At 43.5% G+C, this 16750-nt stretch overlaps 1 protein-coding gene across 1 annotated transcript in view; it reads right to left on the bottom strand.

The window, feature by feature from the left end:
* LOC126209970 (serine/threonine-protein phosphatase 6 regulatory ankyrin repeat subunit A-like) overlaps window positions 1–16750 on the bottom strand; it is a 50616-nt gene that overhangs the window by 20417 nt on the left and 13449 nt on the right. The window contains exon 2 of the mRNA XM_049939082.1: window positions 11521–11607. Within this exon, the coding sequence (XP_049795039.1) occupies window positions 11521–11607 (87 nt within the window). The remainder of the gene's footprint in view (window positions 1–11520; window positions 11608–16750) is intronic.

Here is a 16750-nt window from a genome sequence, read left to right as displayed (position 1 = left end):
GAATCTGCTGAGTATATTCATCTCTTGGCCTCCCTCTACGGTTTTTACCCTCCACGCTGCCCTCCAGTACTAAACTGGTGATCCCTTGATGCTTCAGAACATGTCCTACCAACAGATCCCTTCTTCTAGTTCAAGTTGTGCCGCAAACTCCTCCCCAATCTTATTCAATACCTCCTCATTAGTTATATGATCTACCCATCTAATCTTCAGCATTCTTCTGTAGCTCCACATTTCGAAAGCTTCTATTCTCATCTTGTCCACACTAGTTATCGTCCATGTTTCACTTCCATATGTGGCTACACTCCATACAAATACTTTCAGAAACGACTTCCTGACACTTAAATCTATACTCGTTGTTAACAAATGTCTCTTCTTCAGAAACGCTTTGGTTGCCAACTCCATCTTATCAGTGCTTAAATATTTTATTGACGGGTGAGTATTTGTTTCATGAGCATAGATTATTAGGATAGGCACCTCTTTGTCTCTCATAATGTCGAGCGTTCGTTTCCTATCTTGTAGATGTACACCTGAAGATGTGATCTGACATCACGCCGGTCATGCTCCTGTAAAAGTTCACCCAGCTGAATCTGGTTTATTTCAAAAACACGTGTGGTAAATTACTGCCTTTCCCACTTCAGAAAGTGATTAGTAGGCGAAAGCGAATTGGCAGCTTGTAGTCAGGTGCAGCGTTTTCGTGACTCACAGCAGTTCTCTTGTGGCCGCTGTTTATGCTGGTGAATTCCAGCCCTGTGGAGACTCGCGGCCCTTTGCTCTAGGAACCACGACCTGACCGAGGAACCATGTCAACGATTGTTAGCTGTTCTGATCCAATTTTCTGACGCTTTCTGAGGGATGAAAAGACAGACGAATCGGCCCATGGTAAAACTCCATACCAACCATGGGGATCGTCCACTAATTACCCAGCACTCCCACAGCGTGTTGCAGCTGAAAGATGTATACGAGGTGTGGCTAGAAAAAAACCGGACTAGTACTGGTGAAACAATAAAACGAATGCAATATGGCTGAAAGTCGCGTGGCCTGTCACGTGACTCTCGCTCCGCCTACTGCTCGAGTTTCATCTGCCTCCTGCACTCAGTCTGCCCGTGGCGTCTGTTTTAAGTAGTTGACGTTATGTCTGTGCGTCGGAAAATGTTGAGTGTACAGAAAGAACAGCGTGTTAACATCAAATTTTGTTTCAAACTAGGAAAATCTGCAAATGAAACGTTTGTAATGTTACAACAAGTGTACGGCGATGATTGTTTATCGCGAACACAAGTGTTTGAGTGGTTTAAAAGATTTAAAGATGGCCGCGAAGACACCAGTGATGACACTCGCACTGGCAGACCATTGTCAGCAAAAACTGATGCAAACATTGAAAAAATCGGTAAACTTGTTCGACACTTTCCTTGTCAACTCCTGTTAACTCAGACACTGCTCTGATTGTTAAACGGCGATCTTGTCGAACAAGTTTACCGATTTTTTCAATGTTTGCATCAGTTTTTGCTGACAATGGTCTGTACCATTTTTTGCAGTTCCAGTATTGTACGACGATGCTGCCAAGACAGAACTTGATATTATCACTAGTGGTTAGGGGTGGGAGACGCTATTCTAATACAAATTCATGAATGTACAGAAAGGGCGATAGCTTATGCTTCCAGAGTGCTCTCCTGTTGATGTTTGTTGTGGTCTTCAGTCCTGAGACTGGTTTGATGCAGCTCTCCATGCTACTCTAACCTGTGCAAGCTTCTTCATCTCCCAGTACTTATTGCAACCTACATCCTTCTGAATCTGCTTAGTGTATTCATCTCTTGGTCTCCCTCTACGATTTTTACCCTCCACGCTGCCCTCCAATGCTAAATTTGTGATCCCTTGAAGCCTCAAAACATGTCCGACCAACCGATCCCTTCTTTTTGTCAAGTTGTGCCACAAACTCCTCTTCTCCCCAATTCTACTCAATACCTCCTCATTAGTTATGTGATCTACCCATTTATCTTCAGCATTCTTCTGTAGCACCACATTTCCAAAGCTTCGATTCCCTTCTTGTCCAAACTATTTATCGTCCATGTTTCGCTTCCATACATGGCTACACTCCATACAAATACTTTCAGAAATGACTTCCTGACACTTAAATCTAAACTCGATGTTAACGAATTTCTCTTCTTCAGAAACGCTTTCCTTGCCATTGCCAGTCTACATTTTATATCCTCTCTACTTCGATCATCATCAGTTATTTTACTCCCCAAATACCAAATCTCCTTCTCATTTCCTAATTAATTCCCTCAGCATCACCTGACTTAATTCGACTACATTCCATTATCCACGTTTTGCTTTTGTTGATGTCCATCTTATACCGTCCTTTCAAGACACTGTCCATTCCGTTCAACTGCTCTTCCAAGTCCTTTGCTGTCTCTGACAGAATTACAATGTCATCGGCGAACCTCAAAGTTTTTACCTCTTCTCCATGGATTTTAATACCTACTCCAAATTCTTCTTTTGTTTCCTTTACTGCTTGCTCAATATACAGACTGAATAACATCGGGGAGAGGCTACAACCCTGTCTCACTCCCTTCCTAACCACTGCTTCGCCTTCATGCGCCTAGACTCTTATAACTGCTATCTGGTCTCTGTACAAATCGTAAATAGCCTTTCGCTCCCTGTATTTTACCCATGTCACCTTCAGAATTTGAATTTTTGCTCTCCTACTCCGAGTACAGCTACACGATAAACGAGAAAAGGTGCCTTGCGGTTGTTTCGACTATCAACCAGTCCCGGCCATATTTCTTTGGCTAACCAATCACTGCTGTGATGGACGACCATTCTCTATGTTGGCGGACTACCTTGAAAAATCCGTCGTGTGCACTGGCGAGATGGACAGTGAGGCTTTATTAGTATGATATGACAGTGGTATACAAAAACTGACGCAAACACAAGGATGCTGACTGCCTTTCAAAGACTCGTGTGGCGTAACACAGTTGAGTGGACGAAATCTCAATAACCGCTGTATTAAATGACATTGTTGCTGAACACTGGAAAAATCCAGCGTTGCTGAAAACCATAGACACCTTGAAAAAGGAGGAACCGGCGAAAGGAGTATTCCAGTTACCAAACGGAACAATGGGGTTAAAAATTTTGCTTGTCATCCCAACCCATTTACTGCCAGCTATCGTTACGTTTTTCCACAGCTCTCCAATATCTTGTCACCTAGGCTTCGTGAAGACTGTAGATAGAATAACACACACGTTTCAGTGGCCAGATTTCTACCGATCCGTTAGACACTATGACATCCACTGTACAGAAGCATATACCACAACTACCACTGAGGTATCTGTATAAATTCCGCCTGCAGCAGTGCTATTCCACCTGACTGGAATCGACCTCTTGGGGAGGCTGCCGAAGTTGAGAAACGGGATTTATTGAGTATAGTCTGCACTGATAGCTTCACCGACTACGTGGTTATGAAATCCGTAGCAAACTGCTGAAGCTCCGGAAATTGCAAGGAGCCTTGTAAATGACAGTATTTTGAAGTACAGTGATCCAAAACTGATGATGTCTGATCGTGTAAAAGTTTTCCATTCGAGGCTAGTGTTGGAGGTAATTTCACCGTGGTGCACGAGAAAGACACTCCGTGGCGCTTACGTCATATCACGTGACACGAAAGATCTTATGGGTACCAGCAGTCGTCTCTGGCAGGGAGCCGGTAACAGGTTATTATTGTTGACTGCGTGCTGAAAAGCATTCAAAGTTAATATATTAAAAAACTAAAAACCCGCCTCGATTGCGAAAAAAGCACCTAGTGTTAAATGTTAACCCAGGTTTCGGCGTAGATAACTGCACCTTCTTCAGAACAACAATAAAACCCACAAGTGCCTACGAAGACCTTTGCCAATGATTAAAAGAGCACCATAGCTATACATTTATAAACGAAAAAGAAAAGGAAAACACCTACAGTACATATGTACAAAGTCAAGACCACTACTTAACTTAATGGTGTACGCTCCACCACACACCGACCTATGTTCAATGGGCCATGACCCGCCATAAACTGCAGCTACAAACGGTCGCTCACTTACAACACTGATCCGTTATCTATGCGCAAGACAAGGGAAGTTACTAGAGTGCGCATGCGCATTCGAACACGAGAAAGTTTATACATGGGTCGGGCCTAAATAGCCCATATATCCCCAACCGTGGATCAACGTATATCAAAAAATGAAATGAGTAGAACAAGAGACGAGCTAAATAGGAGATGCAAGCTAAAAATAACCGCACAGGGTTGCTTATGCTCGTAAAGAAACTTAAATATGAAGCTACCTACGACAACAGGAGGAACTCTTAAAAACTATACCTAAAGCCAGTAGTTAGCCTGGAAGGGGGGGGGGGGGGGGGGCGGCGCTGAGGGGACGTAATCTAAAGACGTCGTGATAATAAAGATACAGGGATAAAATGTGAGGTGATCAACGGGCTAAAATCACCTTCATCGTAAAAGGAAAATGAGGATAAAAAGAAAGAAGATGAACAGCTTGACCAACCGCGCTCGCCAATCAGCGCGCGCATGTGAAAATCCCCAGATCACCAGATTTACAAGTATGGTGAACAAAGTAAAGACGCGAAACCTTCAAAAAATTTTCTGTTTCTTAGTAGGAGTTGGTCATTTAGGATATTGTCTTTAACATGTTGCAGATGCTTAAGGATCTGCATTTCTTCCGAAACATCCAGTGTTAAGCCCTTAACCTCGGCATGAAGTAACTCGATATTAATTGGAGGGCTCGGCGCATGAGCCGTTTGCACAAGGTGTTTCGCATAAGCAGAGCCCTTAGTACCGTCACCGCTTCTAGCGGGAATATGCTCTTTATACCTGAGTCCCAGAGCTCGCCCCGTTTGCCCGATGTAAAATTTTTTGGACAATCCCCGCATGTGATTTTATATACTCCTGATTGGGAAACTTTATCGCTCTTACTCTGTAGCTGCAGTTTATGGCGGGTCATGGCCCATCGAACATAGGCCGGTGTGAGGTGCAGCGTACACCAGTAAGTTAAGTAGTGGTCTTGACTTTGTACGTATGTACTGTTTGTGTTTACCTTTTCTTTTTCGTTTATAAATGTATAGCTATGGTGTTCTTTTAATCATTGGCAAAGGTCTTCGTAGGCACTTGTGGGTTTTATTGTTGTTCTGAAGAAGGTGTAGTTATCTACGCCAAAACCTGGGTTAACATTTAACAGTAAGTGCTTTTTTCGCAATCGAGGCGGGTTTTTAGTTTTTAATATACGAGGGCCGTTCAGAAAGTAACCTCCGGTTGATTTAAAAAAATACACCAAGTTAAATAAAATATTTTAATATATACATCTTACAACTACATCTTTGCACTATTTTTCTACATAGTCTCCATAGCGATTGAGGCACTTATCGTATCTCTTCACAAGCTTTGAAATTCCTTCTGCATAAAAATCACCCGCTTGTGCCTGGAGCCAGCCTGTGACCGCATCTTTGAGCTCTTCGTCGTCATCAAACCGCTGTGACCCGAGCCATTTCTTCAAATGCATGAAGAGGTGATAATCACTTGGCGCCAGGTCTGGGCTGTAAGGTGGATGGTTGATAACGTCCCACTTGAAGGACTCAAGAAGGGCCGTTGTTCTGCGAGCAGAGTGAGGACGGGCGTTATCGTGCAAAAAAACGATACCGGAAGTCAGCATACCACGGCGTTTGTTCTGTATAGCCCGTCGTAACTTTTTTATTGTTTCACAGTACACGTCTTGATTAATGGTCGTACCACGTTCCATGAATGCAACCAACAACACCCCTTTGGCATCCCACAACACCGTTGCCATCAGTTTTCAGGCAGAAAAATCTTGCGAGGCTTTTCTTGGTTTGGTAGCCGAATTTGAATGTGCCCACATCTTTGATTGTTCTTTTGTCTCAGGGTTCACGTACTTAATCCAGGTTTCGTCACCGGTCACGATTCTGTTTAACAATGGTTCTCCTTCGTCCTCATAACGTGACAGAAAGTCTAATGCAGAGGCCATTCTTTGAGTTTTGTGGTGGTCGGTAAGAATTTTGGGCACCCATCGTGCACAGAACTTACGGTAACCCAATCTTGCTGTCACTATCTCGTACAAGAGAGTCTTAGAAATCTGTGGAAAACCAGTAGACAACTCCGACATTGAGAAACGTCGATTTTCACGAACTTTTGCATCAACTGTCTGAACGAGTTCGTCAGTCACCAATGATGGTCTACCACTCCTCTCTTCATCATGAACGTTTTCTCGTCCACTTTTAAATAAATGTACCCATTCACGGACAACTCCTTCACTCATAACTCTTGGTCCATACATGGCACAAAGCTCACGATGAATAGCTGCTGCAGAATATCCTTTGGCTGTAAAAAACCTTATGACAGCACGCACTTCACATTTGGCGGGGTTTTCTATTGCAGCACACATTTCAAACTGCCACAAAAACTAAACTAGCGCAGGTACGACGTTCACTCGACCACGGCTTGATGCCGACTGACCTGTTGAGTGCGTGAACGCACAGATGGCGTCGCTACTCCCCCCACAACCCGCACTGTGACCAATCGGAGGTTACTTTCTGAACCGCCCTCGTATTAACCAACGATTGCTGACGTGCTGCGATGTTGAAGGTTCTTAAATTCAAAGTTAAGGCTTTTAGCGGGTACTTTTCCAATCACAAAATGATTCCTCGTTGGTCCTGCAGAGAGCCGAGTGCTCCCGAAGAGTGGCGGAGAACCCGACGAGTATGACGTCACAAGTTCGTTGCAGGGTCCGTATATCTCGTTGGCCCCGAATTTCACATTGTGACGTCACCAACAGTATGAAAACTGTCTGGCACCACAGACGAATGGCCGCACGCAATGTTTTCATAAGATGTCGGCACACACACTCTCGCTGTACATTGACGTCAAATTTGTTTGGATGCAGTTCTGCCCATCGTGACATTCATTTATAGCACGGCCAAAGAAAACAGTACAGGCTTCACACAATTCTTTCTGCTCCACGAGCACAAGAACGAAGCAACGACTGATACATTGCTGTCGTTTCAAGTGGATGGTATTCAGGATGACTATATGAAACACCTCATCACCAGTACCGATGGCAGCTGGCTTGCATACGGATACTAGACGCCCAGTAGAAGGACCAGGGGACTATAGTAGCCACGCACTACAGATTTCTGCGCCTGTGCGAAAAGTGGGACTACTGGAAAAGTTACTAAAGCACTACTTTCGACCGAATCATATCCTCTGCCGCTTGTAGGACGTCACACGTACTACGTCAAGGAATCTAGCCCTTCATCATGAAGACACAAGTGCAGAGAAGTTGTCCATGCGCTTCAGATCGAGGACGGATCCTCAACGTTGTCCTCGATGGTAAGTGTTCATCGGAAGTGAGGGTATCATTTGGAGTGCCCCAGGGAAGTGTGGTAGGTCCGCTGTTGTTTTCGATCTCCATAGATGATCTTTTGGATAGGGTGGATAGCAATGTGCGGCTGTTTGCTGATGATGCTGTGGTGTACGGGAAGGCGTCGTCGTTGAGTGACTGAAGGAGGATACAAGATGACTTGGACAGGATCTGTGATTGGTGTAAAGAATGGCAGCTAACTCTAAATATAGATAAATGTAAATTAATGCAGATGAATAGGAAAAAGAATCCTGTAATGTTTGAATACTCCATTAGTAGTGTAGCGCTTGACATAGTCATGTCGATTAAATATCTGGGCGTAACATTGTAGAGCGATATGAAGCGGCACAAGCATGCAATGGCAGCTCTGGGGAAGGCGGATGGTCGTCTTCGGTTCATTGATAGAATTTTGGGAAGATGTGGTTCATCTGTAAAGGAGACCGCTTATAAAACACTAATACGACCTATTCTTGAGTACTGCTCGAGCGTTTGGGATCCCTATCAGGTCGGATTGAGGGAGGACATAGAAGCAATTCAGAGGCGGGCTGCTAGATTTGTTTCTGGTAGGTTTGATCATCACGCGAGTGTTACGGAAATGCTTCAGGAACTCGGATGGGAGTCTCTAGAGGAAAGGAGGCGTTCTTTTCGTGAATCGATACTGAGGAAATTTGGAGAACTAGCATTTGAGGCTGACTGCAGTACAATTTTACTACCGCCAACATACATTTCGCGGAAAGACCACGAAGATAAGAGAGATTAGGGCTCGTACAGAGGCATATAGGCAGTCATTTTTCCCTCGTTCTGTTTGGGAGTGGAACAGGGAGAGAAGATGCCAATTGTGGTACGACGTACCCTCCGCCACGCACCGTATGGTGGATTGCGGAGTGTGTATGTAGATGTAGATGGAGCCCTGCTACAACTATGAGGCGCAGATCGACTTCGGTACGGTAGTCAGCGCCATTGAGAATTTCTGAAACTCTGGGTCGCTTTTTCTCCAGGTGATGGAACAATACAGCAAACAGTGTTGCATGCATTGTGTTGTAGCGGCTAGCGTCCCCGGTTTGTGTGCTGTCGGTCGCCGGTTCAAACTCAACCATCATAAATTATTTGTATCGAGTATTTATCACTTCTGGACCATTCTAGAAATTTCTGATGTCTGTATATTCAGGAATATCTGATTTTTGTATAAACAGCATCACTCTCTGTCCAAGAAGTCAGTTCTGTTGTATCTGTTCGTTGTGTTCGTAATAAACGTGATTTGCATGCTGAGCGTTGCACTTCACTCACGATCCTGCATTCAGATTTTGACTGGATCGTGATTATGCTGTGACAGTATGACTAACGAGAGAAATAATCCCAACTGTCCAATAAAATTTATAAACACTATCACAGAAGATTTTCCACAATAGTAGGTGAGAGATTTGCCAGTGTGTTTTCGAGGCTGTATTTGTGGTTGCACTGTTCAAAAATGTCGATATATTATATATCGATACCATCCTCGAAGAATATCGATATATATCAGCGACGTATGTCCCCCGATACACTGATATATTGATACTGAAATGGCAATACCGAGTGGGATATTTTTATTTTATATTTTTTTTTCAAATTTTGGCAAATATTTGAAATAGTTCTTTTGAAATCTTAGTAGAGCACACTTTTAGTTTCACTGTGTGAAGGAGTCTTACTACTTTTCGAGCTCAACTTATGAAGAACTCTACAGCACTCTAAAACGGGAATAACTTACTAAAACGTGTCTTGCCGCGCCTGAAAAAATGTAGCTAGCGCAAATATTTTAAATAGTTATTTGTACTGTAGTAGGAAATCCGTAAACAACGTTTACGATAAATGAAATTATTTAAGATCGAAATTTCAGTTACACGTGTCGGCGATTGCTGCGCAAACACCGTTTCCAACATGCGTGGTACACCATAATTATTTCACTACGCAAAGACTTGGCATTACACTCTTCTGGTATAAGACGTTATCGGGGAGCAGCGGGGGGTGGGGGGGGGGGATACACTGGAGGCCTGTTGTTGTTGTTGTGGTCTTCAGTCCTGAGACTGCTTTGATGCAGCTCTCCATGCTACTCTATTCTGTGCAAGCTTCTTCATCTCCCAGTACTTACTGCAACCTATATCCTTCTGCATCTGCTTAGTGTATTCATCTCTTGGTATCCCTCTACGATTTTTACCCTCCACACTGCCCTCCAGTACTAAACTGGTGATCCCTTCATGCCTCAGAACATGTCCTACCAACCGATCCCTTCTTCTAGTCAAGTTGTGCCACAAACCCCTCTTCTCCCCAATTCAATACCTCCTCATTAGTTATCTGATCTACCCATCTAATCTTCAACATTCTTCTGTAGCACCACATTTCGACATTTCGAAAGCTTCTATTCTCTTCTTGTCCAAACTATTTATCGTCAATGTTTCACTTCCATACATGGCTACACTCCATACAAATACATTCAGAAACGACTTCATGACACTTAAATCTATACTCGATGTTAACAAATTTCTCTTCTTCAGAAATGCTTTCCTTGCCATTGCCAGTCTATATTTTATATCCTCTCTACTTCGACCATCATCAGTTATTTTGCTCCCCAAATAGCAAAACTCCGTTACTACTTTAAGTGTCTCATTTCCTAATCCAATTCCCTCAGCATCACCCGACTTAATTCAACTATATTCCATTATCCTCGTTTCGCTTTTGTTGATGTTCATCTTATACCCTCCTTTCAAGACACTGTCCATTCCGTTCAACTGCTTTTGTAAGTCCTTTGCTGTCTCTGACAGAATTACAATGTCATTGGCGAACCTCAGATTTTTTATTTCTTCTCCATGGGTTTTAATGCCTACTCCGAACTTTTCTTTTGTTTCCTTTACTTCTTGCTCAATATAGGCCAGTACATCGATTTCCATTCCTTTATATATATATATATATATATATATATATATATAATCACATTTTTCGATCATCGTGGCCAGATAGTGGTAACTGATCTAAAAATCGATGTATCGAATTCTCGATATTTTTTAAAATATCATGAGTCCTAATCTGAAGCACTTCAACATCTGCTGGGGGATCGCTAATGACTTCGATTGTTCTCAGAAGTGTTGATCATCAGCTGGAGTTGTTGGAAATCGAGCGGGACCTCAACCAGAGAGATGTAATGGCTGCTTTCTGCTGGAGTCAACCAGCGCCATTTGCAGTGAAATGCATGCACCACTTGTGTAAGGAGCCTGCCTGCCAATGTCTCACTAACGAATGCACTCACAAGCGATCCTGAGATTGGAATTTTTTATTGTAAAATGTGATGGAAAGGTTTTTAATTGTTACAAAATGTAAATACGCGAGACTGCAACTAGCCACTTTTTTTAAGTGCTTCTTTAGTCCATGAACCGTTTTTCGAACCTTTTCAGGCCATTCTTCTGATGGAAAACAGGGGGTTAGATGGGTTTTTCATAGCGTAACACTAGCTGCTGGCTCTGTGAGCAGAAGGTTGAACATCCTCTGTGCCCCATCTGTAGATGGCCAGAAAAGGTTCGAAAACCGGTTTATGGAAGAAACTAGTAATTCAAAAAGTTGGCTGGCTGCAGTTTCCTGCATTTATATTGAATAAACAGTCACAGGTTCTTAAACGTTCGTAATGGGTAATATTAATGTTTCAGAAAATGACGTGTAAATGGCAAATGAAACTAATTTACCTGTAGTCCAAATGTGAATATTTTGTCAAATAACGGCATTTGCATTGGAAATTTATTATATCTGTGTAACTGGTCTGCTTAACCTTTCACTTCCTATTAACTCCATATGCTGCAGTGTAGTACAGTATATTTAGTAAATGTTTATAATATATTCATCACGACGTTATTAACTTTTAAGGTTGGGCTATGTACCTGTTCATTACAAAGTTCATACCATGACCTCACTTTTTGTGTAAGCAAAGCTGGTCTTACGTTCTACAATCCGTGCAGCCAAAACAAATGTTTCAGTGATGAGAGAGAAATGATGAGCGAGTTAATTTTGCAGCGAATGAGGTCACTCAGCATAAAGTGTTTCATTTTGTCAGGAATGATGACGTTTGCTGTTAAGTTCGACTTACCTCTGCATCGCCATTTTTACTGGCCTCTTGCACGATCTCTCCATACTGCTGCTCAGACATCTCGGTGCAGACGATAGACACACCAACCTACACAACAAAGAGAACAACATAGTGAAGCAGTTTGGACTCTGTGCTGAGATCAACAGGTATAGAACGAAATTTTCACTCTGCAGCAGAGTGCACGCTAATATGAAACTTCCTGGCAGATTAAAACTGTGTGCGTGACCGAGACTCAAACTCGGCACCTCAGCCTTTCCCGGGCAAGGGTCGGGATTTCGATCTCGGTCCGGCACACAGGTTTAATGTCCCAGAAAATTTCAGGAGGTATAGCTTTGAACGTAACTGCATAATTATATCACTTTTTATGCGTAGTTCAGGAGATAATGCGCCATATACAATAGGCAGAAGGCGAGACACTGCATGGAACGAGCGTGAACGCAAAGCTCTAAATAAACACCCGAAGAATGCCTAGTCTCTTTGATAGTGAAAATGTAAAACTATATCAGTTCTACATAAGGTCTTGAACTTGTATGACCATTGTGTCAACATTCTTAAAGTAAACCGAATGTTAACTAAGTGTGTGTCAACTACGTCTACTCCTCAACGGTGTAATTGTACCGTAGAAAACTACTGCAGCTACTGAAGTTGGATTTCTTAAAAGAAAATTCTAAAAGACCTCCCACTGATGATTATTCGAAGGAAAGCTATTCTATTTCAATCTGGAGGTGACTGACGAAAGCTAAATTTTGAGCCGCAATCAGCGAATTTTGTGTCAAAATCGTTTAGTATGAAACATTCCTATATCAAGACAGAAGTTCTTGGATTGCAAAGGGGTAACACAAGGATACAGTCCTGCTCTCCTAACACATACACTGTATATCTAAGAACCGAATGTAATTATTCTGTCAGTTTTAAATACTGTAAGCCCCCCGGGGTAGCCGCGCCATCTGAGAGGTCTTTTCACGGTACGTAAGGCTCCCCACGTCGGACGTTCGAGTCCTCCCTCAGGCATGGGTGTCTGCGTTGTCTATAGCGTAAGCTAGTTTAAGTTAGATTAAGTAGTCTGTAGGCATAGGGACAGATGACCTCAGCAGTTCGGTCCCATAAGACCTTACCACAAATTTCCAATTTCCTGTACAACAAAATGCATGCACGTTTGCTTGCATTCAATATTCTGGCGGTTATACAGGTCATTATTGTGGCAGTAATTTACAGTTGCAGTGGCTTATCTCGTGCTCACGTTTTCCTGTTATCCTCCAATGTTAATTGCTTAAATACACTACCGGTCATTAAAATTGCTACACCACGAAGATGACGTGCTGCAGACGCGAAATTTAACCGACAGGAAGAAGATGCTGTGATATGCAAATGATTAGATTTTCAGAGCATTCACACAAGGTTGGCGACGGTGGCGTCACCTAAAACGTGCTGACATGAGGAAAGTCTCCAACCGATTTCTCATACATAAACAGCAGTTGACCGGCGTTGCCTGGTGAAACGTTGTTGTGATGCCTCGTGTACGGAGGAGAAATGCGTACCATCACGTTTCCGACTTTCATAAAGGTCGGATCGTAGCCTATCGCGATTGCGGTTTATCGTATCGCGACATTGCTGTACGCGTAGGTCGAGATCCAATGACTGTTAGCAGAATATGGAATCGGTGGGTTCAGGAGGGTAATACGGAACGCCATGCTGGATCCCAACGGCCTCAAATAACTAGCAGTCGAGATGACAGGCATCTTATCCGAATGGCTGTAACGGATCGTGTAGCCACGTCTCGATCCCTGAGTCAACAGATGGGCACGCCTGCAAGACAACAACCATCTGCACGAACATTGCGACGACGTTTGCAGCAGTATGGACTATCAGCTCGGAGACGATGGCTGCGGGTATCCTTGACGCTGCATCACAGACAGGAGCGCCTGCGATGGTGTACTCAACAACGAACCTGGGTGCACGAATGGCAGAACGTCATTTTTTCGGATGAATCCAAGTTCTGTTTACAGCATCATGATGGTCGCATCCGTGTTTGGCGACATCGCGGTGAACGCACATTGGATGCGTGTATTCGTCATCGCCGTACTGGCTTATCACCCGGCGTGATGGTATGGGGTGCCATTGGTTACACGTCTCGGTCACCTCTTGTTCGCATTGACGGCACTTTGAACAGTGGACGTTACATTTCTGATGTGTTGCGACCCGTGGCTCTACCCTTCATTCGATCCCTGCGAAACCCTACATTTCAGAAGGATAATGCACGACCGCATGTTGCAGGTCTTGTAAAGGCCATTCTGGATACAGAAAATGTTCGACTGCTGCCCTGGCCAGCACATTCTCCAGATCTCTCACCAACTGAAAACACGTGGTCAATGGTGGCCGAGCAACTGCCTCGTCACAATACGCCAGTCACTACTTTTGATGAACTGTGGTATCGTGTTGAAGCTGCATGGCGAGCTGTACCTGTACACGCCATCTAAGGTCTATTTGACACAATGCCTATGCGTATCAAGGCCGTTATTACGGCCAGAGGTGGTTGTTCTGGGTACAGATTTCTCAGGATCTATGCACCGAAATTGCGTGAAAATGTAATCACATGTCCGTTCTAGTATAATGTATTTGTCCAATGAATATCCGTTTATCATCTGCATTTCTTCTTGGTGTAGCAATTTTAATGGGCAGTAGTGTATGTTACCTACACGAATGTATACCCCAAATTTCATTACTGTGCACTACTTTTTTTGGCGTTGCGATTTTTACTCCATCAGTGTATTTTTACGTTTGTTGGCAACTCAAGAGTGTGCGGAACTAGCATCGATCTGCTGCTCTAGTATAAATGACAAAAGGAGATAACATGGATTCGTCAATGCGCATTTTAAAGACGGTCATCTTCATATGTGGTACAAAGTATATGTTTGTAGCAAGTAATACGAAATCAAAGTATGGCTGTTGTAATGCAGTGGAATGAGTAGAAAAAAATTACTTTCAAAACATTTAGTAAACATTTGTGACTGTCTCTCATGCTGCAGTCGTTATTAATTAAAAGATCATACTAATCTATGTAGGTTACAAATTAATAGTAAGGTCATTAGACGAAGGCGTGGTAGAGTGGTGAGAACGAGAAATGTGGCCGTTGTATATCTTTTTGCCTGGAACAGCGCTGCTGCCTGCCGAGAAATGGTCGTACTAATTCTAATACACATCACCTCTTTTGTCGGTGAGATTGTCACAAAAGGTTGTTGCGATATTTCTAGTAAAAGAAACCTCTTTTTGTTTTCGAGTTCTCTGATGTATTAATAATTATTATTATTTTAAAGAAATTTTTGCAGTTCGACTACTAATTCTTTATTATTTTACGCCATCATTGAACCGTGTATCGACTCGTGCTACACCTTGTATTTAGATTGCACTGGTTTTCCTTTTCTTCCCCTGACATGTTAGCTTGATATGTTGCCTGTCATTAAGTGACTGCTTGGTTGTCTTTTCCCTCTGCTATCGATATCGGCGTTTTGCTTCCGGGAAACTGTTATGGAGGAAGTGAGATCTTTGACCGGTTGTAACCTCGTGTGGTGGCGCGGAAGTAGGGGCGTTGCGCGCAGAGAGAGTGTGGTGGACACGGGAGGGCAGTGTGGCTCTCCAGCGTGAAGCAGTGTGGTCGGTTGTACCGAGTCGCCACGTGATGTATGTCGGTTGTGTGTAACGAGTCGAGTTGACGGAAAGCTCCCCGCGTGTTGGTTGTATACAGAATCGCCCCACGAGTAGTTGCTGTTCATTTCGCCTTGGTGGGACGTTAACAAGCATTTTTAAATCCTCCGTTTCAACACTGGAGTTCAAAAGGAGACACCTAACATAAAGGAGCGGTCACTACCCGTCAACGTTGCAGAGAAGACGTGAACTCCGGTGACAGAGCGTGTAGTCGCGTGACCGTGGCGTGTCGGGTACACTGGCGACGCGTGCGCGGTCGGATGTGTGCATCCTTGCCATCGGAAGTCGTGTACTGCCTGTTCGAGCGTAATTACAAATTAAGTTCGTGGAAGGTTTAATCATTAAGTAATAATTTTATGTAACCAGCGCCTCTTCTGCCTTGTGGCCTCCGGCGACCGGGTTTCCTGTCCCTGGCACCGGTGTAATTGAAGACAGTGATCTTTCCTCCTCCTCTCGTTACTGCCCGATGGGAGGTGTAGTTTTGGCAGTTTAATTGTTTCGCTATTCTGTCGTGGGTTATGAGTAAATTCATGCTTCTTGTTGGTTGATCATGTGGTCGCTCATTCAGGACTGTGTGGTGTAATGTTTCCTTGCACAAAGTAATCTCTAATTCTGTCGGCAAGTTAAGCCATCTTCTAACAAGTTTTCGCTGGCTAAAAGTCGGTGCAGTGACCAGCCTGAGAGTGGCAATTGTGTTTGCGGGCGTATTTAAATTGCTCAGTATTCTGCCTACCCTGAGCATCCCTGAGTGGGTGATTAGCGGCCGCCTTACACGTCCGTAATATCTGTTATGTTCTAATGATATTCCAGGACACTTTTGTTTAAAACCTTTTTTTATTCTTCCATTCCTGTATTGCCAGTAATCGTGTGTTTGCTGAGACTTATGATTTTTGTTATTGGCGGTGTTGGTAGCTTCACTTCCTCACCGTACTTTGTTAATAAAGCTCTGTAGCCTGTTTACTAATGTTCTTTAAATTTTTTTAAACTGTTGTATTGCTATAAATTACTTGATTGCCGTTAGCGGCGTGTTTAACAGGCTGTTTATTGCCGTACTGCTAGTTTCCGTAAGATATGAATGAAACATTTGTGTGTGAAAATCTCAACTCGACAGTAAACTACTAGAAATTTGGCCCCGTTTCCCAACTTGTGGTGTGGCTTGTAGTAACCGTAACCACTGTGTGTGTAAATCATGATTTCGACTTTACAGCCAATCTCAAGTGCATGTCGAAATTTTAAAATATGTCTGGCCTGTCTGTGATATAATCGAAAAACGCATCTCGCCCTCTCGTTTCTGGCTGTTCAACTCCTTCCCCTCCCTCTCTCCGTACGTTTAATCCTCTATCTCTCTCTGTCCGCCTCCCCCTCTTTCCTGACTCTGTCCATCTCTCCCTTTTGCCTCTCACTGCCCATCTGCTCATACTCCCTTTTCCCGTACAATACCTCCTCCACCTGTCTTTGGCCAATTACTTCTCTCCCTTTGCTCTGTGCATCTCCTCCTCTTCCCCCATTCCCCCCCACCCTCCCTGTA

Source organism: Schistocerca nitens, chromosome 10, assembly GCF_023898315.1.
Source record: "Schistocerca nitens isolate TAMUIC-IGC-003100 chromosome 10, iqSchNite1.1, whole genome shotgun sequence".
NCBI lineage: Eukaryota > Metazoa > Arthropoda > Insecta > Orthoptera > Acrididae > Schistocerca > Schistocerca nitens.
The sequence above is the reverse complement of the archived record's forward strand: the minus strand, read 5'-3'. Positions and strand labels throughout refer to the sequence as shown.